Here is a 24,232-nt window from a genome sequence, read left to right on the forward strand (position 1 = left end):
AACTGCAGAAAAAAAGACTTTGTATCTTATCTAAACTAAAATTTCCAGACAAAAATATGGCAAAACTGTAGAAGTAAAAAGTTTTGTATTACCTGATATTGCTGGTTCATCAGGAAACTTGACGGTTTTCTTTGTTGAGGCCGAGCCTTGTCCAAGAATTGTCTTTTTCAGCAAGGAAGAGCTCGCAGATTGCATCTGAATTGTTTTGGATGAAGCCTTGGTCATCAGTTCTGTCGATTCTGAGGGGATGGTCAACACCAACTGAAGACTAAAGACTGGGCAGGAGAATACCTCTACGATGTCCTGCTGACGAATTTCATTCAGAACCTGCAGATTATAAGATAATTGAGAGAAATATAATTTTTTATATTTGTCTTGGAAAACAGGAATAAAAAATGCAAAGTAAGCTTTTGAAATTATCACGATAATGCATCTTATATACTCACTGACCAATTAAATGAGGTTCCTTGAGTGAAAAAATGGCCACCACTAAGGTTGAGTCCCATGAGGTCTCTGAAGAAAAACTTCAGTCAGTTATGCAGGCTTTGTTACTTCAGGTAGATCACTGTATTTTTATGATGCTACTTACAAGTACAGATCAATAAAATGATACTTCTAAGAACATTTTCCCATTATTAACAAGTCATATTTATATTGATGCACCATGTGCTTTACACAGTAACAAAAGAAATATTTATATGATACTAAAAACAAACATTAACTGTATTTTTACGATGCTACTTACAAGTACAGATCAATAAAATGATACTTCTAAGAACATCCACATCAAACCTGGAAAATTAACTCAAGTATGGATAACAATGAAGTGTTGCTGTGAAGGTAAACCCTTTTCATCAACCAATTTGATAGTAAGGAGAACTTGGAACTGGTACAACCACTAAATGCTCTCAACCTTTAAACAGAATGACAATCTATAATTTTAGGAAATGGTGCCATTGAAATCCATGCATTAAAATTAACATTTCAATCAGTGTCTGAAATCAGCAGCTGTCCAAAAGACTGTGAAAAATGAAAGAAAACTTTTTTCAACTTGTTGCCAGACTGTGCAAGTGTGATTTTTAAAAACAAGTGTGGAAATGCTATAAAGTAACTGGCTGCAAAATCATTTTGGCACTTTACTATAAATTTTCAGCAAGCTAAACTGATGTGATCCAATAGACAAGTGTTCAGATATTAGTACAAAGTACTGTCTGTGTAACTTGTTCCAAGAGACAAGAGTTCAAATATTAATATGAGGCACTGTCTGTGTAACTTGATCCAATAGATACAAGTTCAAATATTAATATAAAGCATCCCTTGTTTAACTTGATCCAATAGATACGAGTTAAAATATTAATATAAAGCACTGCCTGTGTAACTTGATCCAACAGACAAGGGTTAAAATATTAATATAAAGCACTGCCTGTATAACTTGATCCAACAGACAAGGGTTAAAATATTAATATAAAGCACTGCCTGTATAACTTGATCCAATAGACAAGAGTTCAAATATTAATATAAAGCACCCCGTTTAACTCAATCCAACAGACAAAATATAAAGCCCTGCCTGTGTAACTTGATCCAATAGATATGAGTTCAAATATTAATATAAAGCATCCCCTGTATAACTTGATCCAATAGACAAGAGATCAAATATTAATATAAAGCACCCCCTGTTTAACTCAATCCAACAGACAAAATATAAAGCCCTGCCTGTGTAACTTGATCCAATAGATATGAGTTCAAATATTAATATAAAGCATCCCCTGTATAACTTGATCCAATAGACAAGAGATCAAATATTAATATAAAGCACCCCCTGTTTAACTCAATCCAACAGACAAAATATAAAGCCCTGCCTGTGTAACTTGATCCAATAGATATGAGTTCAAATATTAATATAAAGTACCCCCTGTTTAACTTGATCCAATAGACAAGAGTTTAAATGTTAATATGAGGCACTAGCTTACAGGTCATGCCCAACTGCAAACAACAAAGACCCTGATATTCCATTGCATAATGCAAAGGCAAACACATAATATATTCATCCATCCATATGACACACACATACTACATGTATTTATCCATGCATGTGACACACATGTATTCATCCATCCAGGTGAATCACACATACTACATGTATTCATCCATCCAGGTGAATCACACATAATACATACATTCATCCATCCAAATGACTCACACATAATACAAATATTCATTCATCCAGGTGAATCACACATAATACATGTATTCATCCATCCAGGTGAATCAAATAATACATGTATTCATCCAACCAGGTGAATCACACATAATACAAACATTCATTCATCCAAATGACTAACACATAATACAAGTATTCATCCATCCAGGTGAATCACACATAATACATGTATTCATTCATCCAGGTGAATCAAATAATACATACATTCATCCATCCAAATGACTCACACATAATACATGCATTCATCCATCCATCCAAATATATATCAATACAAACAAGAGACTACAAGATAGCTATTTAGATAGATGGGTTCAGAGATGAAAAAAATAGAAAGATATATAGATAGATATGAAAACAAGACAAGCTATCTAATAAACAGAAATTTCACCTCATCAATATCAGGTGGTCCTTCATGAATAGCAGGCTGTTCAAAGTCATAATGTGGAATAATATAACCTGACACAGTTACATCCTGGGTTTGTGGTTGTACCTTCAACATTGAGTTGCTAGCTCTAGACAAGGATCTGGCAAGGAAAATTGGTATATCATTAATTAGTACCACATAGCTATGTAAAATTTTTTACAACTAAACAGCTAATTCATAAACAAAAAGGCATTTCACCTTAAAATGTGTCACCTTATTTTCAATGGTCTCCAAGAAGACTCACTTCTTTTCACTTTCTTAGCAACCTGCAACAATGGATGATATTGAGCAAGACAGTTTTTGACACAAAACAATGTCATGGTTCTGTTAACCCTTTTAATGAAGATATTTCAAGAATGTAAATCAAGAACATCATTCAAGACTGGCATTCAAGAACATCATTCAAAAATATCATTCAAGAACATCATTCAAGAATTTCATTCAAGAACATCATTCATGAACCACCACTCCGGTGGACTAGTGATTAGAGCGTCCGCCTCGGATACATGAGGTCATAGGTTCAATCCCCAGCTGAGCCATACTAAAGACTTGATAAAAATGGTACTAACAGCTGATTCACTTGGTGCTCAGCATTAAGAGGTTAGTGTTAGGACTGGTCGGCCTGGTGTCAGGATAATTTTATAAATGTGACGTGTTCCTTAAAAGTAATTTTTAAAGTGAAAATGCATTAAATAAAAAGAATTTCCCATTAATTTAAAGGTAATAATTACAGATAGGGGTCCTGATGACTGCTCTATGCTATGTCCATGCTTCTACACTATGTCTACCTTCATATAAAGACCTACAGACAGTCTGGATATTTTGCCTGTAGAACTGGTGGTGTTGATGAGTGCTTGGAACTCTTGATGGAGTGCAACATATTTTGAGACAAAACTCACAAAAATGGCTAATGTTTTCTGTGTAGTGTACACAACAAACAATACAGTACATGTACAAAGATGGTGACTGGATGGATGCATGAAGGGTAGTGGGCAGGGCTGGCTATATCTGGCTTGGCATACTTTCGCTGTAGCAAAGATTCATTATATATAATGAAAAAGGGGTACTAATTGTTCAAATCCATTAATGCAAACATTCATTAATTGAATGTTTATACAATGAGTAGTTAGTATACACCACTCCCTCAATAACTCATGCCCTAATAACTTGCAAACCTGCTTATAACATGGGGTCAGGCATAGATCCTTTTTTCTTAAACCCAAAAAATTGATCCCTACTTGTTGAACTTGAAGAAAATCGCGATCAAAATTGGTGATGGAAACTTTGATATATTGCTCGTTTTATCATCGAAAACATTAGATAGGACCTGGAAATTTTAATCAACATTATGAAATATCAACTTTTAATAAGAAGTCATAAAATTTGTTACATTTTCTCTCCAAACAAAACATTTTTAGTACATGTATACAGCAATTAATGATATTCAAGAAATTTCTACAAATGAAAATGTCACTTATGCCCAGTGGAGGCAGTACTTTAATAAATAAATACCAATTAAATAATTTCAAGATGTAGGTGATAGACATGAATTCATCCTTATTTATGCTACTTGTTTCAAATTGTTTTGGCACTCACAATATAAAACAGTTCATATAATTATAAGACTGTACAATAGCCTACAATTAATAAATGTTCTAATTGTGTGCCATCATCATCATCATCATCATCATCAGTCCCATAGTCTGGTGGACTGTTGAGGCACCACCCATGACCAAACAACCAGCTTCCTCCATTCCTCTTGATTTTCTATCTTTCTCAGTGAGTCGCTCAATGTCAAGTGTGCCAAGGTCAATAAATAAATGTTTTCAAAGCTAATTCATCCACACATGTGCATTATATCTCTTTGATAACACACAGAATTTTGTCGGATTTCTAAATACGCAGTAACATCACAAATTGTCTGGTCATTATCTCCATGTTACAGCATCCTGAAGCAACCACTTATGGTTCTTTTTAACAAACATGTCTTCAATAAAATGTATGTAGTATATCTTTCATGCAAAACTTTAATACAAGACCGTACCACTGATGACAATGGCATGATAACCACCAGAAATGTTCTGCCTATAGTGTGTCTGTTAATAAAGGCAAGACAAAATGGAATTATTTAATGGAGAAAGAGGTAAATTTAAAATTCTTACTCACAACAATGAAAACCTAGGACATGTTAACAACAAATGAGCAACTAACAGATTTATGATCTCCATATAATTAATGGAGAAAATTATTTCTTGAGTAAAATTGTTCTGCAAAACATACTTACCCAATCATACTACCTTAGGAATACAAGCTCTTTCCTTCCAAATCCAGATCTCCCAATCTTGTTTTTAAGAACAAAAGTAATTCCGAATCTTGTTTTTAAGAACAAAAGTACTAAAAGTTGTCTGCCCACAAATATGGCAATCAGACAAAGGTAATCTCTCCTTGGAAGAAGGACTGACACCAAATCACAGCATTATGTCCGTTAATATTGGGCTGAATGTGCATGTACTAACAGGTTCTAATATAACCTAGGAAGGCTAAGAGCATGTACCTGTATTATGATCAGGTAGGCATTATCAAAGTATATATTTTACTTGAAAAATTGTTTTCTTTTAAAAATACACTGCCTGATCATAATACATTAGAAGAGTTAACAGCTGGAGGGAGTTACATCTCTTACCCCCTTTCTCTAGCATAGGTGTCAACTTGTACGGTTGACCCGTAATTTGTACATTTTTGTCTTTTTCGTCAGTGTATGGCTGTACAACTGTTTTGTACATTTTTTTCATACAAAATTTTTTAATTTAAAAAAGAATAATTTGTTTTTTCGTTTTGTGTGCATCTGGGCATAACATTTTTTTAGAATGAGAATTCAGTGAGACTGTGGTGGCCCAAAACAACCAATCAAATCATACTCAAAACTGCGCTTTTCCTTTGATAATGAAATGAGTTTCATTCATGGTTGAACTCCTGTGTGTGAAGATCTTGTCATTTATCACTCTGAAATTTAATGCTCACTCAGATTTCTAATACTGACTATCTGTGAAGTAAGTAAGTTTTCTTATTTTATACATTATTATTTTATTATTTATACATATTACTATCAAATGCATAAAGTTTGCATCAATTTTCATACTTAACATAGTGTGGCAGTCATGTTGGTATAACCATAATTCGTCCCACTCCTCTGTGTGAAGATAAAGTCGATTTATAAAAAATTTCAACAATATATTAATTAAAAATAAATACACCACTGTTTTTATTACTGGCATTGTATCATACTGTCATAATTTTGAAATAAGTTTGTCAGATACATAATGCAAACATGAAGATGCATTGCCATAACAAAGGACATAGTACAGATACTGATTGACGTCATTCTTGTGGCTTGAAAATATTTAACACTGCCAATTTATATCAAGCTTGTGACCAAAATCGGCACACCATATAGCAAATCATAACTTTTCAAACACCAGATATGCAATTTTAATAGACGCGATCAACAGCTTACATAGTATAAACTTCTGGACTGCTACTTTGTCAATTATTTTATTAATAAATTTTAATTTTTGGATAGCTCCTGGTGTAATATCTTGGGGTTTATGTGGTAAAATATAAATTCATAACATATTTGTAATTGGGAGATCTTCCTATATCACATGTCAAATCTAAATTTTTAAAATTATTTGTTTTTATTTCTCTCATTCATCAAATGGCTGAGCCTAACTCAAAGAAACGCAAGCTTGTAGACACTGACCGAGGTCATGGCAAGCTTCAGGCTGATTGGATTAAAGTCTTCCCTGACATTGTAGATGTATCCAAGTTAGGATCTTTACATGTTTTTTGTAAAATGTGTAGTAAAGACATTAAAGTGGTGGTGTCTAGCATATCTGATCTGGAGAAACACTTCAGGACAAAACTGCATGAAAGAAATTTTGAAATGAAGAAGGGAGCATCCATCAAAAGCTTCTTTGCTTAACCAAAGCAGGAAGATGATACAGTGTTATAAGTAAAAACAATGAAATAAAGTTTCAGAAATGTAAATAATTAAGTAAATATATTTAAAAAATTCTTTATGTAAAGAATTTGTTGTTTTAAAACTGTTGATCTTATACAATGTATGAATACATTTTTTAGTGTAAGGTTTTCTTTTTTGTCTTTGTAAGGTTTTTATTGGTCTGGCAAACAGGTTTTCATCTCAAGGGGTTGACATCTATGCTCTTTTCCACTGACATATATGAGGTGGGAGACTGTTCTTAACAATAAAGGCAGCAGTCATCATAATAAAACCATTGCAATGAAAATGCATGATAGTTTGCCAAAAAGGCATGAATCTCACCAATTCTGCCTGCTGCAGCTAGAAAGACAAAGAAGACTAGGAAACTGGTTTTGTATGAGAACTGAGTCATGGAAATTCTAGACATGGGTTTAAAAAGTGCCTTATTCAGCCATGTAAAAACCCATGATATATTCCATTTTTGGACATAGGGCCAAAGCCCTTTGTCAGTTTACCAGTAGGTTAGAGAAGTTTTGGAATATTTTTTCCCTCATCTTCATGAAATGTGTCTTAGATCATGGAATGGTAGCCTTTTATACTTAAGAGGGCTAAATTTTTCTCTTTAAAGAACCAAAGAAGAAAGTTAGCTATTTTTTGTGTAGAGGTGTTTAACAAAGTGATGAGTTTCTGTTCACACGACTTCAGAATACTCTCCACTTCCATGCTTGCTTAAGCAATTCTGTTCACCATGCAATTTTACAATGTTTTTACATGAAGGCTTGCTTGACATGAGCCCAGTAGGCAGGTTAAATAGTTCCTGGTTAAGATGAAACACCAGCATTCATGATTGCTGCAGCAGGTGAGAAAAGATCAAGATTTTCCTGGGAATTTCTGCTGCCAGGTCCAATAGATCATTTATCCATGATCTTTCCCACTCAAGAGGAACAAATAGGACCAGATGGCACTCTGTTTCTCTCACTTTCTTTGGGGATTACAGGGATGGGATATGGCTCCAGACCATTTAAGTTCATTGAAAAAGTGTTGACTGCTCAGGCTTTTGAATCTGGAACCTGGAAAGACAAAGGTAGGTAGCTTTTGCATTCCATCTTGGTACAAATTGATTCATGGGTGGTCAGTCCCAACAGGCACAGATTTGTCTGAATACCAAGGGGTAAATAGACCATTTGGTTTAAATTAGATGATTTTCATTGGGATGGTGCTACAACACTGAGTCTGCCTGGGATCTGGTGCATTTGAGATAATCTAAAACTAGAAGACCAAGGTATAAAATTTGGTTCTCCCTTGCCTTCTGATGTAATTAATAACAGTGGAGTTGTCAGATAGGATGAAAATGCACTTCCAGCATCTCCTACTAAAAATGAATTGCATTCGCTATTACCTTCATCTCCTTTATACTGATGTGCAATGAAAACCCTGAAATGCAGGCATTGGGCAATCTAGCCTGCCATGTTGGCATCCATGCATATCATAGTTCCTGGAGGAATAGCTGCCATATGCCAGGTTATACTCCCCCATTTCCTGTGATGGGACCTCATGTATCCTGAAACCAGGAATGCTTGATCTCGTTGGCAAATTTGCTCAAAAATTGGGCAAAAGAATTATTTGCAATGATCCCACAAAGAGGACACCAAAGATGATGTGATCTACTTGATGAGAAGATCCAATAGGCAAATAAACTCCTGTACAGAATAGATAACGTTTGTTGAGATGATGTTCAAGGATGTTCATGAAGGAGAAAAACCCTATTTACATTACTTTGGAATTCCATACCCAAGTGGGTAAAATGTTGTAATTGGAAAATATCAGATGTTGACAAGAAATCCAAGGCAGAGCAAATGTTAATTATGGTATTTAATGATTAAATTTAAAATGTAACTCCAGGTAGTAGGTTGTCATGGATAAGGAGATGACTCTGAAGAGTGACATGACTTTCTCCAAAATTCTCATCAAGACCCAAAAGAGAAACCATATCCCATAAAGTGAACCTCAAGATTTTCCTAGAAGACTTGTGGACTGGAATATGGAGATACACATCCTGAAGATCTAAACTGATTGCAAAATCGGACTAAAGTCTATGCATCTCCATTCTGAACCAAGTTGCCTGAATGTTGATAAAGCTTAGAACTATGACCAGCCAAAGTGTGCCATTGGCAACAGACACATTGAACACAAAGGACAGAAAAATATGGTTATCCAGATGCCTAATGTGATGCATGGAATACCAAATGTGATTCATGTAATGCCTAATGTGCTACATGTATTTCCTAATATAGTGCTTGTAATGCCTAATGCAATGCATATAATGCCTAATGCAATGCATGTAATGCCTAATGCTAATGTGCTGCATGTAATGCCTAATGTGATGCATGTAAAGCCTAATGCAATGCATGTAATGCCTAATGTGATGCACATTGAAGCCTAATGTGATGCATGTAATGCCCAATGTGATTCATATAATGCCTAATGTGACTCATGTAATGCCTAATGTTATTCATGTAATGCCTAATGTGATGCATGTAATACCTAATGCAGTGCATGTAATGCCTAATGTGATGCATGTTGATGCCTAATGTGATGCATGTAATGCCTAATGTGATGCATGTAATGCCTAATATGATTCATACAATGCCTAATGTGATGCATGTAATGCCTAATGTTATTCATGTAATGCCTAATGTGATGCATGTAATGCCTAATGTGATGCATATAATGCCTAATGTGATGCATGTAATGCCTGCTGTGATGCATGTAATGCTTAATGTGATGCATATAATTCCTAATGTGATTCATACAATGCCTAATGTGATGCATGTAATGCTTAATGTTATTCATGTAATGCCTAATGTGATGCATGTAATGCCTGCTGTGATGCCTGTAATGCCTAATATGATGCATGTAATGCCTAATGTGATGCATGTAATGCCTGCAATGACTAACATGATGTGTGTAATACCTAATGTGATGCATGTAATGCCTAATGAGGTGCATATAATGACTAATATTATGCATGTAATGCAGCTGGCAAAGCCAATTGAGGTGGACAGTAAAGAAGACTAGAAATCTGGCCAAGCTGATGCACTGTTATCTCCAGCTATTAATACTAATACTAATACTACTACTAATAACAATAATAGTAACAATAATGTCTTATTTAAAGAGGGTAACTGTTGTTGTCATTGTTGTAAGGTTTAATGCCATTTTTCAGCACAGGATAGGCTATACATGGCGGCCAGCATAAATGGTGGAGGAAGAACCCAGGAAAAGCCCAGAAAGAACCACCAACCCTCAAGAACCTACTGGCAAGCTTTCTCACATACCCACATTGGCTGAGCCCGAGACTCAAACCCATGAAGACAGAGGTGAGATGGCAGTGATCCATAATGGTGAGTGCTTTAGACCACTTGGTCACTTGGGGCTCCAGGGTAACTGAATTAGGTGAGTACAACTAATCTCCCGTGAGGCTCTGTACTATATATATGTACTATATATATAAAAATATGTCTATCAGTTGTATTAGGACAAATTATCTTTGTGGAAGTTTTCTCAATCTCTTGAAAATAAGGTCCCCAAATAAGTCTTGGAGGATGATAATAAAGGTTACTTGTTTTTGCTAGTGTATTGTTTTCTTAAATTAGGCCCAGCTTCACATATTTTGTTTTAAAGGTGTATCATGTGGCAACACTAAATACAAACCATGTGGTGTAATGGACTGATGTAATGTGTATAGTACAAGGCATGGGCAACTCATTCAGCTATTTGGGTTTTCGTAAATTCAGGAGATGTTTTCATACATCTTTTGTCTTATGCTTTGTGATTATAAAGAGTTCAAACATAATGACCAGATAAGTTTAGTCAGCAACACCTAGCCACCTTTGACTCTGGCCTTGTCACAACATCTTTAATGATTGTCTCATAAAGAAACAAACTGTAAACTTGACACAGCTACCTCTGACCCTGGCCTTATCATCTTTAATGATTGTCTCACAAAGAAACAAATTGTAAACTTGACATAGCCACCTTTGACCCTGGCCTTATCATCTTTAATGATTGTCTCACAAAGAAACAAATTGTAAACTTGACACAGCCACCTTTGACCCTGGCCTTATCATCTTTAATGATTGTCTCACAAAGAAACAAACTGTAAACTTGACACAGCCACCTCTGACCCTGGCCTTATCATCTTTAATGATTGTCTCACAAAGAAACAAATTGTAAACTTGACACAGCCACCTTTGACCCTGGCCTTATCATCTTTAATGATTGTCTCACAAAGAAACAAACTGTAAACTTGACACAGCCACCTTTGACCCTGGCCTTATCATCTTTAATGATTGTCTCACAAAGAAACAAACTGTAAACTTGACACAGCCACCTTTGACCCTGGCCTTATCATCTTTAATGATTGTCTCACAAAGAAACAAACTGTAAACTTGACACAGCCACCTCTGACCCTGGCCTTATCATCTTTAATGATTGTCTCACAAAGAAACAAACTGTAAACTTGACACAGCCACCTTTGACCCTGGCCTTATCATCTTTAATGATTGTCTCACAAAGAAACAAACTGTAAACTTGACACAGCCACCTCTGACCCTGGCCTTATCATCTTTAATGATTGTCTCACAAAGAAACAAACTGTAAACTTGACACAGCTACCTCTGACCCTGGCCTTATCATCTTTAATGATTGTCTCACAAAGAAACAAACTGTAAACTTGACACAGCCACCTTTGACCCTGGCCTTATCATCTTTAATGATTGTCTCACAAAGAAACAAATTGTAAACTTGACACAGCCACCTTTGACCCTGACCTTATCATCTTTAATGATTGTCTCACAAAGAAACAAATTGTAAACTTGACACAGCCACCTTTGACCCTGGCCTTATCATCTTTAATGATTGTCTCACAAAGAAACAAACTGTAAACTTGACACAGCCACCTTTGACCCTGGCCTTATCATCTTTAATGATTGTCTCATAAAGAAACAAACTGTAAACTTGACACAGCCACCTTTGACCCTGGCCTTATCATCTTTAATGATTGTCTCACAAAGAAACAAATTGTAAACTTGACACAGCCACCTTTGACCCTGGCCTTATCATCTTTAATGATTGTCTCACAAAGAAACAAATTGTAAACTTGACACGGCCACCTTTGACCCTGGCCTTATCATCTTTAATGATTGTCTCACAAAGAAACAAACTGTAAACTTGACACAGCCACCTTTGACCCTGGCCTTATCATCTTTAATGATTGTCTCACAAAGAAACAAACTGTAAACTTGACACAGCCACCTCTGACCCTGGCCTTATCATCTTTAATGATTGTCTCACAAAGAAACAAACTGTAAACTTGACACAGCCACCTTTGACCCTGGCCTTATCATCTTTAATGATTGTCTCACAAAGAAACAAACTGTAAACTTGACACAGCCACCTCTGACCCTGGCCTTATCATCTTTAATGATTGTCTCACAAAGAAACAAACTGTAAACTTGACACAGCTACCTCTGACCCTGGCCTTATCATCTTTAATGATTGTCTCACAAAGAAACAAACTGTAAACTTGACACAGCCACCTTTGACCCTGGCCTTATCATCTTTAATGATTGTCTCACAAAGAAACAAACTGTAAACTTGACACAGCTACCTTTGACCCTGGCCTTATCATCTTTAATGATTGTCTCACAAAGAAACAAACTGTAAACTTGACACAGCCACCTCTGACCCTGGCCTTATCATCTTTAATGATTGTCTCACAAAGAAACAAACTGTAAACTTGACACAGCCACCTTTGACCCTGGCCTTATCATCTTTAATGATTGTCTCACAAAGAAACAAATTGTAAACTTGACACAGCCACCTTTGACCCTGGCCTTATCATCTTTAATGATTGTCTCACAAAGAAACAAATTGTAAACTTGACACAGCCACCTTTGACCCTGGCCTTATCATCTTTAATGATTGTCTCACAAAGAAACAAACTGTAAACTTGACACAGCCACCTTTGACCCTGGCCTTATCATCTTTAATGATTGTCTCACAAAGAAACAAACTGTAAACTTGACACAGCCACCTTTGACCCTGGCCTTATCATCTTTAATGATTGTCTCACAAAGAAACAAATTGTAAACTTGACACAGCCACCTTTGACCCTGGCCTTATCATCTTTAATGATTGTCTCACAAAGAAACAAATTGTAAACTTGACACAGCCACCTTTGACCCTGGCCTTATCATCTTTAATGATTGTCTCACAAAGAAACAAACTGTAAACTTGACACAGCCACCTTTGACCCTGGCCTTATCATCTTTAATGATTGTCTCACAAAGAAACAAACTGTAAACTTGACACAGCCACCTCTGACCCTGGCCTTATCATCTTTAATGATTGTCTCACAAAGAAACAAATTGTAAACTTGACACAGCCACCTTTGACCCTGGCCTTATCATCTTTAATGATTGTCTCACAAAGAAACAAATTGTAAACTTGACACAGCCACCTTTGACCCTGGCCTTATCATCTTTAATGATTGTCTCACAAAGAAACAAATTGTAAACTTGACACAGCCACCTTTGACCCTGGCCTTATCATCTTTAATGATTGTCTCACAAAGAAACAAACTGTAAACTTGACACAGCTACCTTTGACCCTGGCCTTATCATTTATAATGATTGTCTCACAAAGAAACAAATTGTAAACTTGACACAGCCACCTTTGACCCTGGCCTTATCATCTTTAATGATTGTCTCACAAAGAAACAAATTGTAAACTTGACACAGCCACCTTTGACCCTGGCCTTATCATCTTTAATGATTGTCTCACAAAGAAACAAATTGTAAACTTGACACAGCCACCTTTGACCCTGGCCTTATCATCTTTAATGATTGTCTCACAAAGAAACAAATTGTAAACTTGACACAGCCACCTTTGACCCTGGCCTTATCATCTTTAATGATTGTCTCACAAAGAAACAAATTGTAAACTTGACACAGCCACCTTTGACCCTGGCCTTATCATCTTTAATGATTGTCTCACAAAGAAACAAACAGTAAACTTGACACAGCCACCTCTGACCCTGGCCTTATCATCTTTAATGATTGTCTCACAAAGAAACAAATTGTAAACTTGACCTAGTCAACTTTAAATTAGGCTTTGTTGCAAAAACGTTTAATGATTCTTACACATAGAAACAAACTATAAACTTTACTTCATCACCTTACAGACAAAACAATCTTCTATGAGACAAATATCCATAATACCACCAAGTTGTGTATTCACAAACCCATATCAACCCCATCATTCAGATAACAGACTAAAGAAAATTGTTGGTTCTTTAAATCTACCCTAAGTTATTAATTTCTCTATTTCAAAAGAGGGATTAACAGTGTGAAAAATCAGTGGAAAATCTTTTTTATTTCTTTTTAATCCTGTCCAAAAATATGAAACTCTGGAGTGAAACTTTGTATCTAGTGAGAAGAAATCTACAATTTACACACAAACTCCAATTCTGGAACAAATCTATCTTTGCTTAAAAGAAATATGGTCTAAACAATTCTGATTTTTTAGCTGTACTGTTTTCAGCTGAGTTGAGTGTCTATATCACTTGGTGTCATTATTAAGATACAGCTTTCCTCTTTTCCCTAAACCACCATCTTGGGTCTACATAAGCTGTGAACACATCAAAGACCCTAAAACAAGGATACCACCACAAGACATAAAATTATGGCATCTAACCATAATGACACCACAAAACATAAAATTACAGCGTTTTGCCATAATGACACCACAAGACATAAAATTACAGCATTTGGTCATAATGACACCACAAAACATAAAATTACAGCATTTTTCCATAATGACACCACAAGACATAAAATTACAGCATTTGGCCATAATGACACCACAAAACATAAAATTACAGCGTTTTGCCATAATGACACCACAAGACATAAAATTACAGTATTTGGCCCTAATGACACCACATGACAGACAATTACATCATTTGGCCCTAATGACACCCCATGACATAAAATTACAGCATTTGGCCATAATGATACCACAAGACATAAATTTACATCATTTGGCCCTAATGACACCACATGACATAAAATTACATCATTTGGCCCTAATGACACCCCATGACATAAAATTACAACATTTGGCTTCATACCTTGATTCTGATGTCTTTGGCATAGTAGCTGCAGAACTTTCAGAAATGACAGACTCTTGATAATCCTTCATTGCAAAAGACAAGAAAAGTCATGGATGAGTGGAATAATAATAATAATAATAATAATAATAATAATAATAATAAAATAATTATAATTGTAATAATAGTAATAGTTATTATAATAATAATAATAACAGCTGAAAATATATAGATTCAAGACAAAGTTTTAACCTTCCAGCCTCATTTAACAAATATTCAGAAACTAACCCATAACACCCATTATAACAAGATTTTTTAACATGACTTAATATTCTCTCTTGAAACATTTTGACACTTTGTAACATGACTTACAATAAATTTAGAATTGCAACATATTCAGAAATTTATTTTAGTTCTGGCATGTTGTTACATTAGTGTTTCTACTTTGAATAACTCTGGCTGAACTAAATGTTGTATTGACATCTTTCATGTGAACATGGAAGTTGTCTATGCTGGGACTGTACCTAATAAATTTGGTCTGATATGGTCAACCAGTTTTTGACAGTTTTTATTAAATAATCTTTCAATGTATCTTTTAACATGGTTTATGAAGCAACACCAAAATAATTCTCAGAACCAAATTAATAACTAAATATTGTTATGTATATACGGTGCTAGAGAAGTAACTCCAATGGGATCAATGTTTCTATAGCTTCTGAGCCAGATAGGAAATCATTGTTAGAGCTTGGTCCTGATAACAGATTATGTTTGTTTACTATGCCAAGGATTTTGATGAATTAGTAATACCTGATGAGAGATAAAGATTTATCTTGGATGTTGCTATGGAAACTGACAAAATTGTAAAGACAGCCATGCCAAAAATAATTCTGGCACATTGTATTGTAAGGAACATTTCATTTAATTCAAACTGGCTAAGCCAATTTAAAGTATAAGTCAAGATCAGGTTTTATTTTCCTGGTTGCAATGGAGCCAAACCATTACTAGGTGTTCCACCCCAGACAAATTCTGGTACAGCATGTCCTAAGAATCATTCCAACTAGGTCTGATCAAAAATTGGTTCTGCAATTTTAAACAAAAAGTTGGAATTAAGTTTTATCTCTGTTTGCTATGGACGGAAGCAGCTTTTGCTTAATCGTGCTAAAATGATTTTCAATAAGAAAAATCTCAGTGAATAAATTTATTGAGGGTATAATAAATTGAAACATTATTATCATAGCTAAAAGTCTAATCGGACCATCTGTATAGAAAACAAATATGTTTACTAAATTAAGTTACAATACTATACAACAGCAGTCATAGTAGATGGCCAATTAGCATCATTTGTACAAAAGTGAAAGACCTTAATGCCAGGATACTTGTCAAATTTAGTTTCATAGCTGTTTAATGAATTACTGATAACTTTTTGTATTTTCAGTAACTGTAGCCATATTGAAGAACATATCAAAATCACTTAAGTAAATTGGATAGGTTTTCATGCAATGATGCCTATTGTCACTTTGTGTTGCATAGTCTGGGGGGTGGGGAATACATTTTTATAAAGGCTTTCCTTTTATTAGTAATACTGAACAAATGTAATGGTGGATTGGCATCATTATTTCAATTTTAAACAGGCTTCATGTCAAGATGCTGTCAAATTTAGTTAAAGTTTATTAAGTTAAAATCTGTCATTTTGACATTGTTCTATTTTTAGTTACAGCCACCATATTGGATGATTGATCAGCATAATCTGTAACAAAACTGAAATGGATTTATGCCAGGATGCTTTCTGCAATTACTGGTTGAAATTGGTAAGAAACAATTGAAAACTTCAAACTGTTTATGAACAGATGATGTAAGCGAGACACATCATATACTACAAGCCAATCAGGTCTAATGGCCAGGTGAGCTAAAAATTACCATTCTGCCTTAGGGCTGTACCATTTAAACACACATGTTACCCAGGCAAGGCACATTTTTATTGTAAATTCCAGGGTACTCTGATTTCTTTAACAGGTTATATGACAATGGTTCTTCTTCTTCTTCTTCTTCTTATTATTATTATTATTATTATTAAAATTTTAAAGTGCATCTATGGGTGACTATTCCACATTAAAAGTACCCTCTTTGGTTCCCAATGATAATTTGCTGGAAACAGCCCTTATTTTGTCTGTAATCTTCCAATTTCACAAATTAAAGTGTGAAAAAAAACATTATATATATTTTTTACTTTACATTATCCATGCAAGACTATAAAAATGTATGTCATAGAAGATAAATATAGTCAAAGAAATTATCTGAGTCTACCCAAATTACATCAGCAATAGTTTGTATCGTTTGTTTTCATGCAATAATGCACACTGAATAAAATTGGATTGTTCTATAAAATACATATAAATAAAACTCTGACACTGTCTATTAATCCATTAATCCTTTAATTCTGCAGAAGTTAACCAAATTAATTAACAATGATATGACCAACACCAAAAGCATTTCAATTCATTGCTTCCCTGCACCAAAGAAATAAACATTTCAAGTATGAAAAATCACTTACAGCACTGTATCATGGATTTTTTCCTTATTACAAAACAGAAAAATAAAGACCCATCTACCATGACAAAATCAAGATCCCTTCACCAGCTAGAAATTTAATCAAAGACAAAAATCTCTTTTTTGGTAAAAATCATGAAAATTTATACCCACAACTATGATACTTCATAGGACTTTTCAAACAATTTCTCCAGTCACCAAAGCATTTACAGGTCAAACCTCAGATTTCACTGAATATGTGCATAAGATGTCATGAACCAGTATCAAACATGCCTTGGAATACTTCTTTAAATAAATGAGCTATTATCAAACATGATCTGCAGAACCTCTTCAAATTAATTAGCCAGATCATCATACCTGTCAACTTTTCAAATGCCATGTAGGGAGATTTAATATAAAAAAATAGACTGGGACCTAAAATTTAGAGGTTTTTCCCGACAAATTTTAAGCCTCCTATTCACTAAATGTTAACCAATATGCATGAAATTCTCCATGGACAGCCATTTTCTCCCTTTGATGTGCCTTTTTTTACCTCATGACCTGCCATCTTTGCATATTTTGGTCAGCGGTGACCAAACGGCACAATAGCTAAAGGTTAGTCTTATGTAAACAAGCAAGAAATCCAGCACAAACGACCCCAAAAATTGGGAGATTTTTCCTCTGGCATGAAAGTTGACAGGTATGGATCAAATGTGCCATGCAGACCATACCTACATTTCCATTACTTACTTTCCCTGGAGTGGTAACAGTGCTCCTTATAGGTGACCTACTTTTCCCCCTTGGCCTATATTTCTGATTACTTTCCTAAAAAAGCCATTTACAATATGAAGTTGTGTTGATCCAGTTTAGAACTGACATGATATTACAGCAGCAGAGGTAACATACAACCTATTTCCAGGTGTACTGAGCTAAATTGTCTGGAAGCTGACCCATCTAACTTGTAGACAGAGAGATCTTGTTGTCCAGATTATTTAATTACTAACCTACATAACCTTTCTATGATAAACACAGCAAGGATGAGATTATTAAAAAAAAACAACTGGAAAGGGATTTGTTTTGCTGAAATATAGACAAGTTCATTCCAACTGAAGCAGCCATTGTTTTATCTGCATAATGAGTAACAACCAATGAAAATGGAGATTGTTTGGGAGAAGAATTCAAGGGGTATTCTCAAAACTATTTCCTACATTGATGAAACTTATATAGCCAGCCTAAGGCTTTAAGGCTGACCCTGCATTCATGAAACAGCTAGAACTGAGTATGTACTCATCTACTTCACTTAATTTTGTACATCTCCATAAAATATCATGACCATCATATTAATGGACAACTGTCTTGAAAAACAAGTCTGATCAGAGAGTAAGGGGGGGGGGGGAATTTCCAGGCTGATAAAAATATACTACAGTTGAGTATTTACTGAAGTCTGAGAAGTATTGTGAAGCTGGGCCTAATCAGGTGAGTTTTCTGGGTCTACACTGTTCTTAAAATTCAGATGCATCTTTAGCTATTACAATCTCAATTGTTTAGAGCTGATATCAATACGGTAGTAATTCAAAATAGTTGTATTTGTCTAAATATGATTTTTAAATTACTAGTCTTTGTGGTAATTATTTTAAAGAAAAATACTAGTTTAACAAACAAGGCAAAATCTCAACCTTGATATGCAACATTTATTTATCAAATCCATGTTTGTCCATGGCTGCTATCATAGCATGGTTTGGCCATGGCTGCTATCACAGCATGGTTTGGCCATGGCTGCTATCACAGCATGGTTTGTCCACAGCTGCTATCATAGCATGGTTTGTCCATGGCTGCTATCATAACATGGTTTGTCCATGGCTGCTATCACAGCATGGTTCGTCCACAGCTGCTATCGTAGCATGGTTTGTCCATGGCTGTTATCATATCATGGTTTGTCCATAGCCGCTATCATAGCATGGTTTGTCCATGGCTGCTATCATAGCAAGGTTTGTCCATGGCTGCTATCACAGATTGGTTTGTCCACAGCTGCTATCATAGCATGGTTGGTCCATGGCTGTTATCATATCATGGTTTGTCCATGGCTGCTATCATAGCATGGTTTGTCCATGGCTGCTATCATAACATGGTTTGTCCATGGCTGCTATTATAGCATGGTTTGTTCATGGCCGCTATCATAGCATGGTTTGTCCATGGCTGCTATCACAGATTGGTTTGTCCATGGCTGCTATCACAGCATGGTTTGTCCATGGCTGCTATCACAGCATGGTTTGTCCATGGCTGCTATCATAGCATGGTTTGTCCATGGCTGCTATCATAGCATGGTTTGTCCATGGCTGTTGTCATAGCAGGGTTTGTCCACGTCTGCTATCACAGCTTGGGTTGTCCATGTCTGTTATCATAGCATGGTTTGTCCATGGCTGCTATCACAGCATGGTTTGTCCATGGCTGCTATCACAGCATGGTTTATTCATGGCTGCTATCATAGCATGGTTTGTCCATGGCTGCTATCATAGCATGGTTTGTCCATGGCTGTTGTCATAGCATGGTTTGTCCACAGCTGCTATCATGGCTTGGGTTGTCCATGGCTGTACTCATAAGATGTGTTGTCCATGCCAGCTATAGAAATATCAGCATCCACAGGACTTTTGGTAGTGTATATGCACATACATCTAGTAGAGTTCATAAATGACACCATCTATTGTGAGGGAAATCACTAAGTTTGAGTAAAGGTGCATATAAAAAAAGACTAATTCATATATAAATTATATAATGTATGTTCAAATACCATTTCCAATTTGAATATTTGCCAAAAATTATTTTTATTGGAACATTCAGGTAAGCACTAATAAAGAGATCTGACAGCTTTATCTATCATATTTTATAATCTGCATGTTTTGCAATCTCCATAAAACAACACGATAATTATTCACACCAAACCAATGTTTTCAAAACAGTGGAATGTCCATAAAGTCAAAGTATAAATTAATCTGAATTTTGCAAAAAAACATTTAACAAGAAAAAGTTTAAATAAAATGTCTTTTCATATTAAAGTCTTTGAGATTTTTAACAATGGGGCCTGACATATGGCCAAGTATATCTAAGATATAGTATTTTATGATGCATCTGTAATCTAAACAAGAGTAAAATATTACTGTGTAGAGGTTTATAGGCTGACTTCTAGTATATGGCAAACAAGTTTACTTCATATTTCCCCTAACACTTGTACCTTGACACATGTCATCCATTTTTTATAGTAACCTATTTTCAAGATTACCATGTTGTGCATAACATAAAATCAAATAAAAAAGTTGCTAAATAAACAAGAAACTTTATACTATTTTAAAAGGTTCATTTTGTTCATTTACTATCTGGCTCAAAGACTGTTTAAGGGACCATTTTGAACAGCATAACCTTTGACCACTTTATTTTACATATATTTCTTTCCATTTTCCCACAACTACACCTTATTCTGGCACGGGAGAGAATTAATGTTAGTTTGTACATACCCAGAGGGTTGTTTTGCGAGGAATTCTGAAGGATTTCCATAGTTTGTACATCCCCAGAGGGTTGTTTTGCAAGGAGTTCTGAAGGACTTCCATGGTTTATAGACCCCCAGAGGGTTGTTTTGCAAGGAATTCTGGAGGACTTCCATGGCTTGTACATCCCCAGAGGGTTGTTTTGCAAGGAATTCTGAAGGACTTCCATGGTTTGTACATCCCCAGAGGTTTGTTTTGCAAGGAATTCTGAAGGACTTCCATGGTTTGTAGACCCCCAGAAGGTTGTTTTGCAAGGAGTTCTGAACGATTTCCATAGTTTGAACATCCCCAGAGGGTTGTTTCGTAAGGAGCTCTAAAGGACTTCCAAGCTTTCAAGGAAAATATTTTTCTTACGAAAAATGAGCTTTCTCCACACATTATGTTTTTTTTTTAATCACTGCATAATTGGGGACAAAATTAGCAAAACAAGCTCTCACAAAACTAATTAGTGTGCCACTACAGCAAAGACATGCTACTCCATCTTCTAACAACCCATTTTGTGTCATTTGAGCCACCCAATTATATCCCAGTTTGTAATTATTGTTTTATTCATTATGTCTGGTTAATATGGAAGTAATAAAAATTTTGAATTGAAAAAGTGATAATTTTTAGTCAGTTTTAATATCTGTATTCCCTCAGATAAAATCAAGTTCTTGGAAAAATTTGTAAGTTTTCCAACAAATTCATGGACTTTTCTATGCTAAAACCAACTTTTTCAACATATCCAAGGACATTTCAAAATAAATTGATAAATCATTTACCCATACTATATTTAATTGGATGTCTCAGTATCTTTGGACCCTTGATTAATTTGGATTCCTCAATTATCAATACAAAATATTTATCTTCAGATGACAGAGATTTACAAGTAACATAAAGTCATGGATTAATGTAAAACAGGTCAAACAATGTAATATTGGCTATAATTGATGACCTATTTGGAACGGATTAATGTAAAATAGGTCAAACAATGTAATATTGGCTATAATTGATGACCTATTTGGCATGGATTATTGGAAAACAGGCCAAACAATGTAATATCAGTTATAATTGATGATATATTTCTGTGGTTCCCAAACTTTTTCAGGTCACTGCCCCCTTGATTATCCTCAGTGCCCCCTACCTTACCCCATAAAAAGCATTATTAAGCATTAGCACCACCACCCCACACACAGTAATCCCACCTGCCCCCAGGAGGCAGTACCACCCACTTTGGGAACCACTGATCTATCTGGCAGTCAGATGGAGATTAAATAGGAAATTATATTCCTGATGATCCCTCCTGTTTGGTATTCACCGATTAGGAAAGAAATGCTTTGTTTATAAACAATATATAGCATAAAAATGTTTAGACTCGTCTAATGTGACCTGTGTTTTATAGTACCAATCATGGTGGTGTCAGAACTGCTCGAACAAGCCAGACAACAAGCTTTTAATATGGCAGTAAATTACATAATATTCAAACACAGCTAGCAACAGCATTGGTCAGTGGACCATATTGGTCTGTAGAAAATGTCAACATTTGACTGAAAGGGTGTTGAACCGAGCCATCATGGATGATGGTCATTAAATTCTGTACACTCCCCCCCAACCGAAAACTAACGTGTAGCTAATGCTACATCCATTTTTTCCATGTCAAATATAAACCCAGTTTTGAGAACAATGTAGACCTAGATTTTTATTGTACAATGAACCTACAGATCATGGTCAATGTTGTTCCTCCAAAATAATGAGTTAAACAGAATAGACCCAGATCTAGCCGTGCATTATGAGTCTCCAGTCAAGTCTGCATTATAATATATAATAAACTATGCAAACTGGACTAACAGCAAATATTGTGCCACATATACATTGTACAATGTTATATATATCTCATAATCATTGTACAAACATACAACTTATGTGCTATTAATTAAATATAAAGTACAGATCTGATAATCACAGTACAAACATATACAATTTATATGGTATTAATTATGTATGAAATGGTATATATCTACCTTCTCTTCCTCTTCATCTGTGACCTTGTAAGACTCTACTAAGTGCTCAAGCAGATGTCTGGTTGCTGTGACAACAAGGCGACGCAACATTTCCACCACCAAGTAGTCAACAGAGCGAAGAAAACTAGCAAGACGCTGAAGAATCTTTCTCCACTCTGCTATTTCAGCATACAGTGGTCTGTCACCTGAAAAAAGGTGCACAATTTGCTAAAACTGTACAACACGATATATTAAAGATCATTTCTAAAACCAAGAGTCATGGTAGCTCACTTGTAGAGCATCAGATTGATAATCAAATGGGTTGTAGGCTCAAGACCTGCTTAGGTCACCTGCACAGGTGTTTCACAGGCGTGTCCTTGGGAAAGGCACTAAGCTTCCATTTCCTTGGCATAATACAGCCAACAATGTGTTAAAATGGCTCTTAAAAAAACAAACATCAGAGGACATTCCTAAAACCAATTAGGGTTCAACAAGTTTCAAAATCAACAGCATACACACAGATTTGGCTGCACATTAAAAGACATGTAAAGTCAAACCAGCCCTAATAAACATCTTTATTAAGCAATCACCAGGTCTCAATGACCATTCCAATTTCCCCATGTGAAATTTCCTATATAAACATCATGTTTAATATGCTCATCAGATATCCATGGCAAATGATCAGATGTTTCATACCCAAAGAGTGCTTTCTTCGGCTTAAGCATGTATGAAGCATTGGTTTTGTTACATAATTACATCTCAAGTGAATTGATGTAACATAAAAAAAGTTCTCATCATTGATTATCCCCCCTGAACAATAAAAAACATTTTAAAAAAATTAAAAAACACAGGTCAGTTATGATTGACTATATTTGTTTTTTAAGAAAACTGGGTAGCCTGAAAAGAGCTTTTTGAATGAAGTTCTGTACATTTCTGGATAGAGAGAGAGAGAGATTACAATTGGACTTCATGAAAAGAAATGCTGTGCAGTAGAGGCCATGTGTGTGTGGCTTTTGTACTATCTACACAATGTTTTAAAAGCTGAAAACTATATTTTTGGGGGGTAAAAATGTAATGGGATTGCTAGGGAGTAGTCTGGTGCCTCGGGTACTTGCCAGAGTGTGTCAATGACATTGTATCACTGATAATTGATGGAAGGCCTGAGGAAGGAGAAACTGTTTCTAAACCCTTCACTACCTGCCATAGAAAATAGAGCACATGACTGCCTATAATTCGCTTGCCCAGGAGAAAAAGAAAAGCCTTTCACTGTTGAGAACTGACACCCCCTGACAACCGTGCAGTGATGTTGCTGTTTAGATCTGTACCATTTTTATTCAGAACCAATTAATGACAACCCAATGATAATGCCA

At 35.4% G+C, this 24,232-nt stretch overlaps 1 protein-coding gene across 1 annotated transcript in view; it reads right to left on the minus strand.

Annotated features, from left to right (window-relative positions):
• LOC149804702 (dynein axonemal heavy chain 6-like) overlaps window positions 1-24,232 on the minus strand; it is a 393,112-nt gene that overhangs the window by 330,381 nt on the left and 38,499 nt on the right. Inside the window, exons 12-15 of the mRNA XM_089933221.1 lie at window positions 22,884-23,068; window positions 22,068-22,114; window positions 2,610-2,745; window positions 93-327 (exon numbers count right to left, since the gene is read on the minus strand). Coding sequence (XP_089789347.1) covers window positions 93-327; window positions 2,610-2,745; window positions 22,068-22,114; window positions 22,884-23,068 — 603 coding nt within the window. The remainder of the gene's footprint in view (window positions 1-92; window positions 328-2,609; window positions 2,746-22,067; window positions 22,115-22,883; window positions 23,069-24,232) is intronic.

The sequence above is a fragment of the Sinohyriopsis cumingii genome, chromosome 2 (genome assembly GCF_028554795.1).
Source record: "Sinohyriopsis cumingii isolate HCF-2022 chromosome 2, ASM2855479v2, whole genome shotgun sequence".
In the NCBI taxonomy this organism is placed as follows: domain Eukaryota; kingdom Metazoa; phylum Mollusca; class Bivalvia; order Unionida; family Unionidae; genus Sinohyriopsis; species Sinohyriopsis cumingii.